The 19,118-nt window shown below is 38.9% G+C and overlaps 1 protein-coding gene across 1 annotated transcript in view; it reads left to right on the forward strand.

The window, feature by feature from the left end:
- LOC124283744 overlaps positions 1-19,118 on the forward strand; it is a 116,145-nt gene that overhangs the window by 6,549 nt on the left and 90,478 nt on the right. Inside the window, exons 5-17 of the mRNA XM_046719768.1 lie at positions 1,238-1,342; positions 1,851-1,997; positions 2,957-3,023; positions 8,888-9,040; positions 10,710-10,739; positions 11,469-11,507; positions 11,692-11,859; positions 12,488-12,590; positions 13,625-13,742; positions 16,095-16,223; positions 16,962-17,090; positions 17,552-17,620; positions 18,360-18,448. Coding sequence (XP_046575724.1) covers positions 1,238-1,342; positions 1,851-1,997; positions 2,957-3,023; positions 8,888-9,040; positions 10,710-10,739; positions 11,469-11,507; positions 11,692-11,859; positions 12,488-12,590; positions 13,625-13,742; positions 16,095-16,223; positions 16,962-17,090; positions 17,552-17,620; positions 18,360-18,448 — 1,346 coding nt within the window. The remainder of the gene's footprint in view (positions 1-1,237; positions 1,343-1,850; positions 1,998-2,956; positions 3,024-8,887; positions 9,041-10,709; positions 10,740-11,468; positions 11,508-11,691; positions 11,860-12,487; positions 12,591-13,624; positions 13,743-16,094; positions 16,224-16,961; positions 17,091-17,551; positions 17,621-18,359; positions 18,449-19,118) is intronic.

The raw sequence follows: 19,118 nt of genomic DNA on the forward strand, positions 1-19,118 counted from the left end.
ATTGGTAACAAGTACATAGGACAACATGTCCCAGAAAGTTACAACAGTGAAAATAGAACACACAAGTGGGTCTGTTTATGTATATAAGTTCTATTTGCTTTTATTAACTTGAAAAAAAATGCTACATAAGCTTACATACTGAACTTGTAATATTAATTTATTCATTAAGATAATTATGTTATCAAAAGGTTGTTATTGTCAGGTACTTGAGCATGAGTCAAGTTACTTGAGTAAAAGTACTAGAACCCCTTTGTATCCGAAGCTCCTTTTATCAGTTGTATCTATTAATAATTTTTAGTAATTTTCCGCAAGTATGTGTGTGGGTGTGTCTCTCTGTTGTGTTTTGTAAGGGTATCACTGCAGTAAACAACAGCTATGACAAACTCTAAAGGATCACTAATTATAACTGTAGTTGGTTATACACATTTTGACTAAAATACACAGCAAACTGCAGTTTGTTATATCTGTCAATTCATTGTAAGTGTGTTTGTTGTAAATATACTAGTAGTTGACTGTCAGAGGTACAGATAAGCTGCATATCTGCGTAAATTACGCAAATATTTATGTGAAAACTCAACTCCTTTTAAGTCTGTTGCGTACAAGTACGCTTGAATTTTTGTAAATACTCAATAAATGTGATCTTACATGCGTACACACAAAAATGTCAAATCTTAGCTTGCGTACGTGTGGATAGATAAAATAACTGAGGTATATTGAGAGGACATATTTCAGGTGATGAACTTGAAAACTTGCAGTCTTTCTTCACGTTTCTCATATTACAGATCAAATATAAATAACAAACACTAACATTTAAGCTTTATTATATTTTTAAAATTAATGGAAAATGGCAAAATACCCAATTGAGCCTGAGTGAGGTGAATACAATTTATTTGGTTACGCAAAGGAAAATTAGGATACCCAATTAAGATGAACACAAGCGAGTACATAATTTATTTATATGTAGCTCTGACTGTTTATCTATATATCTTTAATAATGATGATATCGAAGGTATACATATCTTTGATATTGTCATTATTAAAGATATTATCTGTAGCTCTGACTGTTTATCTATATATCTTTAATAATGATGATATTGAAGGTATACATATCTTTGATATTGTCATTATTAAAGATATTAATGTTTTAGGCATAAAAAGTGTCCCTAATGTGGTCCTGCTTGATAACATGGATTCCTGGTTATAAAACAAACTATTCTTTCTTTCTTTTTACATGCAGTGGCTGTCAGAGTGGGAGGAGTTTGAGCGTAGCTCTACTGAAGGAGATTTTCAAGGTGTGTTCCGTGATGCTGTTGGAGTATCTCGTCTCCCATATCAACCAGAAGTAAGTTTATACCAAATGGGGCAGTCCAGGTGGTGTTAGAGACATCAGTTTTGTACTGTTGCTAACTCATCTGAAAATTCAAATGAACTTATACCATGGTCTTGTTTTCTGTTGTCTGTCTGTACAAATCAACTCCCCCACAAACAACTGATGGGACCTTGGAATCTGTAACATCACATGCTTGTATCTATCAATGATGACACCTAAATTTGTCCAAGATTCTTAAATCTGATTTTCGATATATAGCCATCTTAAAATAAATAATACTTTTAGTATTTATAAGAAATATTACTTTGACTTGTGATTTTTATTTTGTATTTTTTCCCCTCCTGCCTTTAGGTTTTCTGAGGACAAAAATCCATAAACAAAAAATAAAATTGGTCTGGCCTAAGTATATAAATTGTACTTGGGAAATATTGCTGATCACAACATTTGGTAAGCAGCTTTATGCAACGACTTTGATATTGATTGATTTGTTGACAACATATCCAGGTGAAACTTTTTTTTGTGTAACAGGCCATACTGCCGATTGTTTTATGAATTGATTTTTCATTCCAGGATTCGAGATGAGACTGACATCAACCGGTTGATGGATCGCACATTGTTGTACATCTTCTCCTGTCTGTCTGCTCGGGAGATAGATGTTGCCTCTCAGGTATACACAAATTAGAAATAATTGCAATCATTTAACTGTTTAATAATCTGTCTAAATTGGACAAGTGGACTGAAAGTTTTGTCTGCTTTAGACATTGGTCCGGATGAGCAAGAGTATAGCAGGAGTTATAGCCCTTGATGTTGCAGTATGGCCTTGCGAAACTAAGACTATGGAAAATATGACAACCATTTATTGAGTCATGTTCTACAGATTCCACTGAATTACATATCTTTTACATTTTTCAGCCTTTTTAGCATTACAAGGATCCTTAGGCTAAAATCATTGTTTATACTGCAGGCTTTTTATCTCTCAAGCAAAGTGTTGCTAACTGGCTTCCCCATGGGTTGCAGTCCTAATCCCCAATTTTTGTACAAACAATTCCTCACACTTATATGCCTCTCAATACTTATTCTGTTGATCACTTGCTCGATAATGGTGCTAGAACCTACACTAAAACGTCACTCTCACTGTAATAAAGATGTTGTTTATTCATATGTTGTTATCCTTTCTTACTGCTCCAACTTTTAAATGCCCCTCAAAGAAAAAATAATAATGCTAATGTGGATGAATAACTCCAGCACAAGGTGTCATTTTCTGTTGACAAGATGTATTACAAGATTGGTGCCTCTAAAAGTAAGAGTATTATGTTTTTGAAAGAAATGCCAAGTTTAACTGTCAAACATCAGTACTGGGTTGAGTTTTGCCAGAAGAAAATGTGGGAGCATCCATGCATAGGATAACCCTCCTTCATATCCCCCAACAATTCTAGGTACAAACAATGTGCCTTGTAGACTGTTGTATATGATACAAATTAAAAATTCCTTGAATCCATGTTCATGCAGAGAGTTCCATTCACGCTGAAAATGTTTTGATTTGTGTGTGTCCAGATCAACAAATGATTGTTGTTGATTGGTGCCGATCATTGGGTTGTGAATTAAGACATTCCCGGTTCCCTTCAGGTGTGTCGCAGATGGCGGTTCTTGTGTGCCACTGACGAACTCTGGATGTTCAAGTGTCTGGAGATGGGTGAGTTGACTGTGTGTTTTGTTTATGAATGTCTTTGCTGTTTTGTGGTAGCAGTTAATGTTTTCTTGGAAACACTTTTTAACCTGAATGTATCAATCTACCTGTCAAAATGACAAATTGTCATCCGTGAAGCTTGTGCTAGGAGCACTTCTGAAATACTGCACCATATTCACAATTTACTGTAGAGACATAATGACGCATCCTCTTCTTGATAATAGTTTTGCAAAAGATTATAATATATATTATGTCATGCATGGTTACTCTCAGTGACAGTTGAATGATGATGTCATACAGTGCTATGATGTCTTACAAGGTTACTCTGCAGTGACAATTGAATGATGATGTGTCATACAGTGCTATGATGTCTTACAAGGTTACTCTGCAGTGACAATTGAATGATGATGTCATACAGTGCTATGATGTCATGCAAGGATGTTGAATGATGATGTCATACAGTGCTATGATGTCATACAAGGTTACTCAGTGACAATTGAATGATGATGTCATACAGTGCTATGATGTCATACAAGGTTACTCTGCAGTGACAATTGAATGATGATGTCATACAGTGCTATGATGTCTTACAAGGTTACTCTGCAGTGACAATTGAATGATGATGTCATACAGTGCTATGACGTCTTACAAGGTCACTCTGCAGTGACAATTGAATGATGATGTCATACTGTGCTATGATGTCTTACAAAGTTACTCTGCAGTGACTATTGAATGATGATGTCATACTGTGCTATGATGTCTTACAAGGTTACTCTGCAGTGACAATTGAATGATGTCATACTGTGCTGTGATGTCTTACAAGGTTACTCTGCAGTGACAGTTGAATGATGATGTCATACAGTGCTGTGATGTCATATGAGGTTACTCTGCAGTGACAATTGTATGATGATGTCATACAGTGCTGTGATGTCTTACAAGGTTACTCTGCAGTGACAATTGAATGATGATGTTATACAGTGCTGTGATGTCTTATGAGGTTACTCTGCAGTGACAATTGAATGATGATGTCATACAGTGCTATGATGTCTTACAAGGTTACTCTGCAGTGACAATTGAATGATGTCATACTGTGCTGTGATGTCTTACAAGGTTACTCTGCAGTGACAGTTGAATGATGATGTTATACAGTGCTGTGATGTCATATGAGGTTACTCTGCAGTGACAATTGTATGATGATGTCATACAGTGCTGTGATGTCTTACAAGGTTACTCTGCAGTGACAATTGAATGATGATGTTATACAGTGCTGTGATGTCATATGAGGTTACTCTGCAGTGACAATTGAATGATGATGTTATACAGTGCTGTGATGTCATATGAGGTTACTCTGCAGTAACATTTGAATGCTGTCAGACCGTGCTATGATGATTGATGTCATACAACAACGTTACACTACAGTGACAATTGAATATAGGAGAAATCTTAAAATTAAGTCATCAATTCTTGCAATATTATTATATGATAAAGGCATGAGACTGACCTGTTCTCCTGGATGTAAAACATTTTCAAATCAACAAGTATCATCCCTGTGTTCATCTCTTGATAAAGTACCTGCTTATAACTCCTTGCTGGTTCAAAATTCTCTGGCAGGTCAGCTTTAATACAATCTAGGAGCCTCATAATTCCCCTTGCTGTCTCAGTGTTTCCTTGCAACACAGTGCTAACACAACCTCTCACCCTCATGCTTGGGTTCTTTTGATGTTTTTATGTGTTTATCAACACCAGGCTAAACATCCCTTCCTTTAAAGGAGTTTTATATTGATTAATCAATCAGCTGCGTGTTGATGATAAAGAAATATTGATTTATAATCATGTCTAATTGATGAACTCAGCTATTGATCTTTCCTGGTCATTGAAGTCTGCATTGTTACATGTTAACTCTCTTCATCAATAGATATTGATTTTATCAGTTCAAGGTAGAACCAAAAATCGATTTGGGTTCAAGCAATGATCATTACCACAATGATGTTTGATTCTATTCCAAATTCAAAGATTTAAGTTGTACAGTCTCTTCCTGTCTGCGTAGTTTCATTTATTAATTGTTCTGTGAGTTCAGCCTTCCTTTGCCCATAGTTATGTATGGCATGAATTATATACCTGTGTATATGGCATATCATTTCAAAATTTGTATATATTTTTTCAAAACAGACTGTGGCATGCAATCAATGTTGTGATCAAAGTCTGCATGGAATCTTTCAGAATTATTTAACTGTGATCAGATATGGTGACATGAATCAGATTCACTTGTTTGGGGAGGGGCGGTGGGGTTGCCTAATGGTTAAAGCGTTGACTCGTCATGCCAAAGGCCGGGTTCGAATCCCCACATGGGTACAATGTGTGAAGCCCATATCTGGTGTCCCCTGCCGTGATGTTGCTGGAATATTGCTAAAAGCGGCGTAAAACCAAACTCAGTCAGTCACTTGTTTGGGTGTAAGGGTTGTTCAAAATATGGATACATTGCATGTACATGTGACTTATAAAGCCAGGTGGCATATATATTTCTAATCTTCCCCTGCCATGATATTGCTGGAATATTGTTAAAAGCGGCGTAAAACTATACCCACTCACACATGTGTGGCATAATACACATATTTTATTATTGGTGCAATGCAAAAGTACTCATCATTCTTTTGATTCGATAAGATTAAGGTTGTAATTACAATACTGTGAAAGTCAGTTTGGTCTTTTCCAACTGATATATTCAGTAAAAGAATACTCAGTTTTACCCAAGATTTCTGGGCGCACACTATGATTTTCTCGAAACCCAGTTTTGTCAGCCTAAATATGATTACATCACAATCTATACAAAGCTGGTGTATATCCCAACACATATACTTATATCAGAGACTTAGCAGATTTGTATAATCCCATGATCACCAGTCGAGTAGAAGGAATTATCCATAGCCACTGCCAGGAGAAGGTATGCATGGCATAGTTTGGGACATAGCTGAGGAAGGAAACACGGTTTGTTTCAGTTCTATCAATCATAAAAGACCTTTAGGCTTTGATCCACAAGTATCCATAGAACTATGACAGTCGTTGATGTTATATTGAACTGTAGAGATATACAGGATTGATTTATTATATCCAGGTTGCACCAGTGCAGGTAAATTATTACTAGTGCAGGGAAGTTTTATTGTCAGGTTGCACTTTGCAGGTAACTTTGTCCACCACATGTGCATGGCAGCAGTTGTATTAGTATATATACTGAACATTATTGAAAATGCACCACTTAAAAGTTCAGATTATTAAAAGCATGTGTAAGGAATTGATATTTTTTGAGTGGATAATAACAGATGGACGACTGACAAAAACAACAACACAGAAAAGACGCTCATTCATTGAAATGTTCCACAGTCAGAAAGGATCAAACACACATGGGGTCAAATTGAAAAGTCAATATCGAGTGTGACCGCCATTTGCATTGACACATGCAGTTCAACGTCTCCTCATTCAGTCAATAAGCGTCCGAATAGAGTTCTTGAGGATGGCATTCCACTTCTGCAGTAGTGCAGCCTCAAGTTCCTGGATGTTTCGCATCTGTTGTCGCCGCGAAAGACTTTAACCAATTTCGTCCCACAAATGCTCCATCTGGCGACTGTGCTGGCCAATGAATAACCTGGATGTGTTGCTAGGCCAGATACTGCATGGAAAGTCTTGTTGTGTATGCGTTGTCTTGTTGAAAAGAATCTTCCACGTTAATGAAGGGCATTAACTCTCCCTTGACAGACATGAAGGCAGTCCTGTGATTGTAATTTATTCCAACCCAGACCATGACACTCCCACCACCCAAAGGTCTGTCTGAACCACACACTCATCAGCATAACGTTCACCACGTCTACGCCAAACACGTAATCGTCCATCAGCATTACGTAGATGAAGACGTGACTCGTCAGTGACTACCACACCATGCCATTGTTGTAACCTTTACTGAAAATGCCTGCTAGCCTATTGTATACGCTCATTACGATGTCTGTCAGTCAGAATTGGTCCAACGTAAGGACGTCAAGCATGGAGCCCTGTAGCGTGTAGACGGCGTGGCATGGAGTCAGCGCTGATGACCCCCACGTCAACCTTGAACTAGTGCAGCAGTCCTGGCAGTCAGCAGTGTTCAATCACTGATATGGACAAGGTCAATATGGCGATCCTGATGAAGCGTCGTAACACGTTGTTGCCAAGGTCATTGAAGGTCACGGGTGCTGCCTGTCTAATGATGTCGTCTATGAAGCCTAATGATGGTGGAGTGGCCAAGTCCAAGTTGTCGAGCAATATTCCTGCTGCTGGTGCCAACTTGAATCATGCCTAGTGCACATTCTCTTTCGTGAGGTGTTAACCTCAGCATCTCTGTCCTCGTTTCACAATCGTTAGTGAAGCAATGAGAATTTGGTTCTCATACACCTGCTTTTAATGTCACAGTCAGTATCATTTCAGAATGAAATTCGCGTTTTTTTCATGGCGTGGCTGCATGTTAATGCATTTTGGAATTAAGAGTCATACTGTGGACAGGAATTTGTTGCTAAAGCATTTTTTCAACTGGACACGCCCTTCGACTTCATGTTAGTTATATTCATTGATCATTGTCATGCTGAAATCAATCTTGAAAATATGGACAATTTTAGACTGGTGCGTTTTCAATGATGTTCAGGATATTTCCAGTATTTGCTATTGTGTGTGTCAGATGAATCCATAAACAGAACCGCAAAATGTAAATAAGTCTGTATTCATGCTCATTATGAAATTACTTTGACCACAAACTATAAACGGTCTTGTGACATTTAATGAAAATCCAAATGTCACTGTATAATGGATCAGTTGTAATGGACAAGTTGATATTTTCCATTGAAGAAATGTAATTTATGATTGAAAATGTCAGTTAAAAAGGAACAATCAATCAAAACATCCTTTCAGAGATCAAGTAATGTGAGCTTTTCTGGAGATACTAACAGTTTGCTGAATATCCATCTCGCTCTGCTATAAGGAAATATCTGTTGTTGATTAATTCATTTGGTTGCACCTGGTGTAGGAAGTAGAAAAATGAAATCGTACCCTGGATATAGCTCTATGAACACTTCCTGGATGGGGCTCTGTGCTCTTGTTATTTAAGGACTATCACAAGGTGGTAGGGTTGGTTGTTACTGTCCTGGTGGAGCTCTGTGCTCTCTTTATTTAAGGACTATCCAAGGTGGTAGGGTTGTTATATAGGTCCTCTGGATCGTAACTCCATGGTAGATGCATCAAAGTACTCACTCAAGGCATTAAGTTATAATGGTTGCTTTACTCTATGGTGACAGCTTTTTGTTGTGAGTTAGTGAGGAATTATTGCTTTATGTCGTCTCACCATTCTTGCAGCTTTGTTTACATTGATTGTAGTTTATACTGTGATTCTTGAAGGTATCTTTGTTGGCAAAAGTTCCAAGAAGGATGAGACCACCTTGGTGGTGTAGTGGTTAGAGCGTCCTCCCCGGAGAGCGGAAGGTCTTGGGTTCGATCCCCGACCGCATCATACCAAAAGACGTTAAAATATGGTACTTGTTGGTCCCTGCCTGGAGCTCGGCATTAATGGGTACAACAAGGACTGGTCAGCTCAGAGTCAGTATAATGTGTCTGAGTGGGGTATTCATGCTTCACTGCGGCATGGTATCTCAGTGGGCTAGCACTATAAAACCAGCTTAAGTCTGGGCTAGTACAAGCAGCCACACATACACACGCATGCACATCATCATATTCTTAAGTACGACATTAAACAAGGAAAAGGTCATGGACACATGGGTTTTATGATTTGGAAAACCCTGTGTCTGTCATTTCCTCAATCATTCCGACCCTGTAGTACATCTTGCTGTGTTGTGTAGGTGAGCAGGAAGGTGTGGACAACATCACAGGGCTGGTGCTGGAGGCTAACAGTCTGTCTCGGGTCGTAGACTGGAAGCTGGCTTACATCGAGTTAACACAACTGGTACACACTATGAAGCAGGGCCTGGCTGTTCCTCAGGAGATACGGCTGAGTAAGTACATCATGTCTACGACCAAGAACCACATCCCACAAAGTGATCGTAGCACTAGGGTGATCGTAACTCCCTTACTTTACCATAGATTGATGCCAACGTAGCACTAAGGTGATCGTAACTCCCTTACTTTCACATAGATTGATGCCAACGTAGCACTAAGGTGATCGTAACCCTTACTTTCACATAGACTGATGCCAGCGTAGCACTAAGGTGGCACATAGAATGGTGCGCCCAGGTGATCGTAACTCCTTACTTTCACATAGATTGATGCCAACGTAGCACTAAGGTGATCGTAACTCCCTTACTTTCACATAGATTGATGCCAACGTAGCACTAAGGTGATCGTAACTCCCTTACTTTCACATAGATCGATGCCAACGTAGCACTAAGGTGATCGTAACTCCCTTACTTTCACATAGACTGATGCCAGCATTGGCACTTAGGTGATCGTAACTCCCTTACTTTCACATAGACTGATGCCAACGTAGCACTAAGGTGATCGTAACTCCCTTACTTTCACATAGACTGATGCCAACGTGGCACTAAGGTGATCGTAACTCCCTTACTTTCACATAGACTGATGCCAACGTGGCACTAAGGTGATCGTAACTCCCTTACTTTCACATAGATTGATGCCAACGTGGCGCTATGATCACTTTGTGGCACTGGTGGCTAGCTCCGTGGTTTAGTCAATTCGAGTTATATAAAGAGTGTCTGAAATGTTTAACTCCTGACAATCCAGGTGAACTGGTCACACATACATCGACATCCATGTTTTAAAGATGATGACCTGTATTTCTGACTACATGCTGGAGCAAATGACAAACAAGTTATGATTTTTAACAGATTAACATAACTTTTTGCCCGTAGCATTTAAAGTTCTATAATCTCAAAGGTAGCCTTTACTCTCATGTATGTGAGTCACAGTGAATTTAGATTGCCTCTGTGGTGTAGTGGTTAGGAGCGTTTCTTTTGGAGAGGAGAAGGTCGCGGGTTCAATCCCCGATCGCGTCATACCAAAAGACGTTAAAATATGGTACTTGTTGGTCCTGACTGGCGCTCGGCATTAATGGGTACAACAAGGACTGGTCGGCTCGGAGTCAGTATAATGTGTCTGAGTGGGGTATTCATGCTTAACTGTGGCATGGTATCTCAGTGGGCTAGCACTCATAAACCAGCTTCAGTCTGGGCTAGTACAAGCAGCTGCACATACAACACGCATGCACGTCGTCATATGAGCAAAATATTTTCAAGTACGACGTTAAACCCAATTTCACCTCACCTCACCACAGTGAATTTAAGATTGTCAGAGTCAGTGTTGCAATGAGGATTTTTTCTATTGACAGTTGAGCAGGTGGAATAAATTTCACCTATCCCAACAGAAATGTTACTTACCACAGGATAAAGGGCAGGCAGTGCTTTTAAACATTGTTGATATGACATGAACACATTATGAATCAATTTCTTGCCAAATTATGAAATACTGAGTCACATGATTTCTTTTTAATTTTCACCATCCCAGTCTAGTGTGTTAGCATAACATTAAAAGCAATACAATAATGTAATATGGCCATAATCATATTATTAATATTCAGTGTTTGTCTTGAAGTGAGATGAATAGTTATATCAGCCAGGTTTATGTATCCATGGTTCTGTCTTCCTGCAGCTGGTGATGAAGATGGAGATCGGCAGAAAGGTAAGTTGGTTGCAGGTCAGAGGTTGTGATTTGAACATATTGTAATGTTAGTTGATTTGAGTGCATTGAATAAAATTTGCAACTCAAAGCAAAGACCTATGATTAACCAATCAGAATTGAGCATTGTCTGCTGCCCAATGGTAGAATTTGAGAACTTTTAGAGTATTGTTTGCTTGTCCCTACTTCAACAGATTTGAGACTAAATTACATTAGTAGGCTGTCATACATAAAGGGTATGTGCCAATACATCTGAGTCTTCTGACAACAGACTTGTTGGGGTGGTGGGGTAGCCTAGTGGTTAAAGCGTTCGCTCATCATGCCGAGAACATGGGTTCGATTACCCACATGGATACAATGTGTGAAGCCCATTTCTGGTGTTCCCCTCAGTGATATTGCTGGAATATTGCTAAAAGCGGCGTAAAACCAAACTCACACACACAGAGACTTGTGGCTAGAGTCAAATTTATAGTAAGCAAAATTGGATGTATGTCAATTTTAAGAAACATCTTCTGCTTGAAAGATTGGATTTTTCAAATGCATTATTTTAGGAATAACCTTTATCTCATTCACCAATAAAGGTGCTGGTCAATATTAGTTCCTGTTTGTATTAAATAATCATACATATTTTGTCTTTGATTTGGTTGATGTCAGGAGATATTGTTTTATCAAACGTCAGATTACAGTTGTTAAGATGAAATTCAGTACTTATTGTTTTGTTGTTTCTTTCAGAGGAAGAAAAGAAAGGTTTCAAGAAGAGTCTGCGTCTCCGTAAGTGTGTGTTCACATGCCTCATGAGTGAGTGAGTGATTATTGTTGAAAATCAATTTCTGGAAGGCTGATGCACGTATTTGGAGCAATACATGGTGTATTCCACCTACTAAATCTCAAAGTAAGTAGTATGTTTGTCACCAGTATGTATTCTATATTGTCACTAACCTGTTGTATTTTAAAGCCAAAGTCAAGCTGGGTGTGGGAGAACCAATACGATCCCACCAAGGGCAGACGACTCTGAGGTATCTTTTATCAGAGGAGGAAGAGGACAGTTCTGACGGTTCCTTTGATGAAGATTTATCTCCCTTTATGGCTGAATATGCCCTTCAAACCGAACCAGAACCGCAAGGTACATACACAACACAGTGAGATTCAGTGGGTTTTCTAGGTTGCCATGGTAACTGAGGTGTCCCTTAGGTATTTCACTGGGGCCCGTATCTAGAGTTTATACGGTGTAGTCACTTGTTGGAATCATGGAATCTTTCAACACTTGCTCACTCACACAAACACTGATGATTCTGACTTATACAGAGTTGCATCCCTTACACCTACCAGAGTCCTACACACATGGGTTTGCCCAATTTTGATTCTCAGCCCCATATGCATTCTCATGGATTTCACCACGATGATAAAACTGTCACTTCAAGATCTCCCCTAATAAGCTTACATGCCAGGATACTTATATTTCAGCTCACTCACACTCTCTTTTGATGCCGCCTTTAGCAATATTCCAACAATATCACGGTTGGGCCACCAGAAATAGGCTTCACACATTGTACCCATGTGGGGAATCAAACCTGGATCTTAGGCGTGAAGAGCGAACGCTTTAACCACTAGGCTACCCCACTGCCCCAAAACTCTCTTCTGAATTTGCAAGAATGTGTAATGATGTTTTCAAGTGTTCATATGTAGTATAAAATTGCTTAACGATGACATTATGGTTGACAAAATTACATTGTAGTGTTCCTCTTTTCCAGTCAAGTATTCATACCAGCCCCGATATCGCAAGTCTTCCCGCACAAGGAAGGTGAAGGACACTGACAAAGATGTGAAAGACTCCATACAAGAAGAAGACGAAGAGTAAGTTTTCAGCAGTGTCTTATATCATTACATTGATTGAAAGTGTTTCAAAGCACCAATACAGGTTGGGGTAATTCTCCCCCTATTGCACTTGTCAGATGTTTGTCTGTTCCTATTTCAGCTACTTACAGGGGCGGTGGGGTAGCCTAGTGGTTAAAGCGTTGGCTCATCACGCCGAAGACCCGGGTTTGAATCCCCACATGGGTACAATGTGTGAAGCCCATTTCTGGTGTCCCCCGCCATGATGTTGCTGGAATATTGCCAAACTCAGTCAGTCAGTCAGTCAGTCAGCTACTTACATACCATCTCACTCTCGCTGTAATATTGCTGACTTCAAATACATTCACTGCTGATCCATTTCACCCTTTCTTTTCACCAACCAGGGTACGCTAAACGAAATATTTTCCCATTCACTTCTATTGTAACGTCATATCTTTTTTTGAATTAACTAAGCCCTCAACAGTTAAATGTACATTTGTGCATAGTCTGCCCTTAAAGCAACAATAAAAACAGACAAATGACAACCTGAACCAGCTCCTTTTCTATGTACAGGAAGATAAACAGATCAAACCCAGTTCTGCACAAAATGTTACACACTTTAAAATATTCTGTGGTCACATTCAATGTAAGTCATCATGTTAAAAAAGACAGCTCTAAGTATTTAAAAATATGGACAGTTTTAATTACTGGATGGATGGACATTTTAAAAACCCACAATAATTTTGCACAAAATCATCCAATCACAGCTGCCAGATGATTCAATCTGCAGGAACTGCTTGTTAAACTAAGGAATTCTGATTTGATATAATATAACCTCCAATTCTAAGTCAGTGTAGTGAGACAAAACTGAAAGAGTGTTCAAATCAGTATTAATCCATTTCACTCACATTCAGTCTTGATTGGAACCATAAGAATTCAGGGCATATTTGTCTTAGATAGTTGTATTTGGACACTCATATGTACATACCTCCATGAGAGATCAGGAGAGACAATTCAGAGCAGAGATACTTTAACTTGACACCTCCTCCCTACAGTCAAGACAAGCAAACCAGTGCAGTGGTACGGAGGAAGAAGGAGGGCGACGATGATGAAGATGAGGAGGGGGCCTCTCTGGATGTACGACCAGCGCTTCAGTCCAGCGTTGATTTACTGGTAACTACACCATCATGATAAATTGCTAAGAACCGAAGAGAATAAAGCATGCTTTATTTCATGGTGTTACATTCCTTTAGCTAGATATAATTGCTGGATATTAAAAAATGTACCAGCAACTTGACATAAAAAACTAAACAATGCTGTTTTTGAGTAGTGAGTATGATAAATAGGTTTTATTTTAGTCGTGTTGGCCTTAATGTCTATAGTACAAATCTAGTTGTATCTAGTTACTCATGTTGCTTGTAACATATAAAGCATGTATTCATTTTTGGACATTTTATACATTTTACTGATAGAGACATGTTGGTTGGTTGGTTTTATAGTTTTAGTGCGACGTATAGAGAGAACAAAGGGGAACAACTCAATAGAGAGATGTTCATTAGTAGCGAGTTGTTCCCCTTTGTTGTAAGAACCACAATGGCAGAATTGTTAGCTGTACTGGGAGGAAAGGTACAGACAAGGCTGTCTGTTATATACTTGCTTTGTCTCTGTATGCTGTCAAATGTAAACTTCTATAGCATCCTGAAGGAAGTTGTGGATAATGTTGATATCTCATATGCAAAATAGACAACTTGTTTATTATACAATTAAACATTCGCTTAAACATTAGGGGTTTTGCCGGTACACTGTATATTTCTAAAGTATAGGCATCACTGGGTACATCTCAGAAGATTATTTCCTTCCTGGACCTATCCGCTGAACCTCTTTTTATTATCCCCTGCAATAACGAAGTTGCGGGGAATATAGAAACGAGTTCCGTCCATCAGTGCATCCGTCACACTTTGTCCGGAGCAGATTTCCTAAACCATACATGCTAGCTTCATCAAACTTGGTACACATATCAACCATGATCCCTAGATGTGCCTTTTGGGGGTTAGACCCAGATATGAATTTTATTTTTTCGTGGTTTCCATGGAAACGTGACTTAGGCTGTGGCTATGAGGATGTCATCTTGTCCATAGCAGATCTCCTAAACTATACATGCTAGCTTCATCAAACTTGGTACATATGTCAATCATGATCCATAGATGTGCCATTTGGGGTTTAGACCCAGATATGAATTTTATTTTGTGTTGTTTCCATGGAAATGTGACTTAGGCTGTGACTATGAGGATGTCATCTTGTTGGGAGCAGTTCTTCCAAACTATACATGCTAGCTTCATCAAACTTGGTACACATATCAAGCATGATCCATAGATGTGCCATTTGATGGTTAGACCCAGATACAAATTTATTTTTTGTGGTTTCTGGGGAAACATAACTTAGGCTGTGACTATGAGGATGTCATCTTGTTACATTTCCATGGCAACAAGTTAGGCTTCAACTGAATTTGGTGGTAGTGCACCTTTCTGGAGCAGATCTTAAAACCTTTCAATACTCTCCTTCCACTTTGCTATATACACTCCAAAACATTTGACATAATCATAACTAGTAGACATATTCATAAAGAGTATTTTGCCGTTGCAGGGGATATTGATGACTTTGTCTTCTTGTTTTATTAGCCATTAGAGATGTAAAAGTTTATCAAGCTATTCATGGACTGCATATGTTAATGGTTCAATGGCTGAAATTCAGTTCACGATAAAGATGACACACATTCAACAGTTGAACATAGTTCTGGATATATCACCATAATACAACAACTGTTGTTGAAGCCTGATTAGCCTAGATGAAGGTGACTATGTCTCTTTTGAATATGGGAAATATTTCAGTCTGGAATGGCTGTTCAATCATTTGTTGCTGCATGCAGTAATGCTGCAGTGATATCAAAGCTGTCTTTAATTAATCAAGTCTTCACCTGACAATCCAGGGATAGACATCATGAGCTTCAATCTATATTCATGGGATACGATGACTCACTTCCACCAAGTTAGCAAGTCGGATCATCCATCATGACTAGTCACCTCATGTGACAAGCAGGAGTTTGTGGTAGCCTAGTGGTTAAAGCGTTTTCTCGTCACGCAGAAAACCAGGTGTAACAGGCCAAACTTTCCCCTGGCCAAACCTTCCCCGGGAAAACTTTAGCCTAGCCCAAATTTTCCCCGGGGTAAGAATATCCTAGGACAAAACCTCCCCGGGGAAAGTTTGGCCTAGGCCAGATTCTCACCGGGGAAAGTTTAGACCGGGGAAGAAATGGCCTGCTACACCGGGTTTGATTCACCACATTGGAACAAACTGTGAAGCCCATTTCTGGTGTCCCCCATTGTAATATTGCTGGAATATTGCTAAAAGCAGAGTAAAACTTAACTCACTCACTCACTTAAGGCCCATTCTAAACCCATATCTTCACGGATCAAGATGTCTGTCAATGATGAAGATGCTGTAGATGATAACATTGATGTATTTCAGGGCAAGGTGGTGCCTGCTGTGAGTCTAGAGTGGCACGCATCGTCTCCAAACACTGAACCAGTCACTAACACTCGTGCTCGAAAGTTTGCCGGTACTGTCACTAGCGTCAAGAAGGTTCGAAAACTGCAGGTGAGAAGTAACGGACATTGTGCTACATCATTTTATAACTCTGGAACTGAAACTATATTATGTTTCAGGCTGAAAATGATAACTAATTGACTGATTGACACTAATTACAAAATCTAACTCATAGCCGAGGAAAGTAGTCCTAATATCAGAATGAAATGTGATTTTTAACTCATGCTGTGTCTTCTTCATTCATAATATGCCTCTGTTCATCCAGCAGTGAATGCACAATAGGTAGAATGACATAGTAATGTGACTGCTAACCTTCTAGCACCTCACAAGTACCTTGGTTTGTATACTTCACATGGAGCTGAGAATGAAAAACTGTGCACACTGATTCATTGACTGGAGTATTTTAAAATACATAGTGCTTCAAGCAATTTTGCATATTGAGTCAAGAACCTTTCAAGTGGACTTGTAGTTTGATGCTTGCTGTATATTTCAAAACTGAAATAAAAGTTCTAGTATATCTTCCATTATTACCAACTACTAAGTAATTCCTTACATTTTAAGGAGGCGGTGGGGTAGCCTAGTGGTTAAAGCATTTGCTCTCATCATGCTGAAGGCCCGGGTTCGATTCCCCACATGGGTACAATGTGTGAAGCCCTTTTCTGGTGTCCCCACAATGATATTGCTGGAATATTGCTAAAAGCGGCGTAAAACCATACTCACTCACTCACTTACATATTAAGACAAATGCATTTTTAACTTGAGCACTGATGTTAACACCTTGTATTGCAGGGTCATATGAGTGGCATCCTCTGCCTCCAGTTTGACAACCGCCGCCTAGTGACCGGTGGTCTTGATCGAAGTATCCGTGTCTGGGACATCCGTAGTGGGCGCAGTTTGCACAAGTTCTATGGGCCTAAGGTGAGAGTTTAGAAAAAATATTGAAAGCATTCCTACAACACTAAAAATAATATAAGTTGAGGGAACAAATCTGAAAATAGTGTTATTTATGCTGCTGAAAATTGTGCAAATAAATGTGTTAAAATATATTAAGCAACAAGAAGGGCTAATATTACTAGCACAGCATACATTGCAATTTAATGATATAACATTTTTGTGTTTGAAAATAATTTTCATTTTTTCCCCGAATACATGTCTAAGCCTAAACATAGGAAGGTCTGAGATAAATTGTACAATACAATAGAAAGCATCAACTATTACTTTTTAAAAAAAGTAGTCAAATCTACAAGAAGTCCTTACATAAATCATATACACAGAAAATAGTATTTTCTGTGAATCAGCTCGACTGGGTATTTGGACACAGTTAAGAAAGCCGATATGTTTATCATGAAGATCATTCATGGTTGTTGTCATGGTTATAGGGAGGTGTCCGCTGTCTCCAATTTGATGATGATATTCTAGTCACTGGCTCGTGGGACATGGTTATCATGGTGAGTGTCAGATGATATAAATTATTTGCATTACAGTTGTGTCCCTTAGTTGTGCCAGGATTCTGCAGATTCTAGTAATGATCCAAGGTTTCCAACACAGCATACATTTCTATGATACTATTTTCCAGATAACAGGTGTTTGACATAACTTCTGTATATACAGATAGCAGATAGATGGCGTTACTTGTGTACAATACTATGTTCATCACATTAGGTGTGAGGCACTACATCTGTTTGATACTATTATCCTGACAACAGGTGGATGACATAACTTGTGTATGATGCCAGGACTATGTTCGTGACAATAGCTTTGGATTACTACTTCTGCTTGAAAATATTTCCTGGCAACAGGTCTGGGACATTACTTCTGTCTGATACTACTTTCCTGACAACCTGTGTGAGATGTAACTTCTCTATTACAGAGGTTGACGTCCATAACATTCCCCTTTATGTGTATCAGTTCTAATTCAAAGATTTTATTGCTTCTGTATGATGCTATTTTCCTGACAACCTGTGTGGAACGTAACTTCTGTATCACAGAAGTTCGCATCAATAACATTCCCCTTTATGTGTATCAGTTCTAATTCAAAGATTTGATTGCTTCTGTATGATAATATTTTCCTGACAACCTGTTTCACGGAAGTTCACATCCATAAAATTCTCCCCTTTGTGTGTATCACTTCTAAATGCCTTTAAAAAATTGTATTATTTCTGTATGATGCTATTTTCCTGACAACAGGTGTGGGACATGCGACTGTTTACACACCGTGCATCTCTCCCCGGCCACAAGGGATGTGTGTCCTGTCTACAGTTCAACCACGATTACATGTGAGACAAATTTAATATATATAGAGGTGGGGAGTTTGTGTCAATATTTGTCCCCAGTATATCATGATTGTCAGAAACCCAAATGATGGGCATGGGCTGGCTGTTATTTGACTGAATGCAGGTCTTCTTAAATTGTTTACATGGACCTATACCAGTGCTTAATTCAGTGGCTTGCTTTGGCTAGTCCTGTCACAGACCTCTGTAATAAGGCTGTATGGAGTAATGCTGAAACACAGTGTTAAACAACATTCACTCACTCACCCTCTTAGCCCTCAGTTACACATGAAGATCCAGGTTAGTATAGATCTTCAGCAACCCATGCTTCTCACAGAAAGCCGCTACTGGGATCGGTGGTCAGTCTTGGTGACATGGTTGATTCATGCCATCGTATCCCAATTGCATGTATCTATGCTCATGATGGAAATCACTGGATTGTCTGGTCCAGACACAATCATTTACAGATCGCACACTAATATGACTGGGCCATTGCTGAGTGCTGTATTAAACAAAAAATAGACAAACAAACTTAGCCCTCAGTACAGTCTCTGATTCTGTACTCTCCATGTGAAACACTTGATTCTCTTGAAATGTATTTTTTATTTTTCCCTCATGTTCCTCCACAAAATGATAATATTTTTAGCCTTCATCTAACATGTATGTATTTAAGTGA

This window comes from Haliotis rubra, unplaced genomic scaffold (assembly GCF_003918875.1).
Source record: "Haliotis rubra isolate DU_JTF1 unplaced genomic scaffold, ASM391887v1 Scf32, whole genome shotgun sequence".
Taxonomy (NCBI): domain Eukaryota; kingdom Metazoa; phylum Mollusca; class Gastropoda; order Lepetellida; family Haliotidae; genus Haliotis; species Haliotis rubra.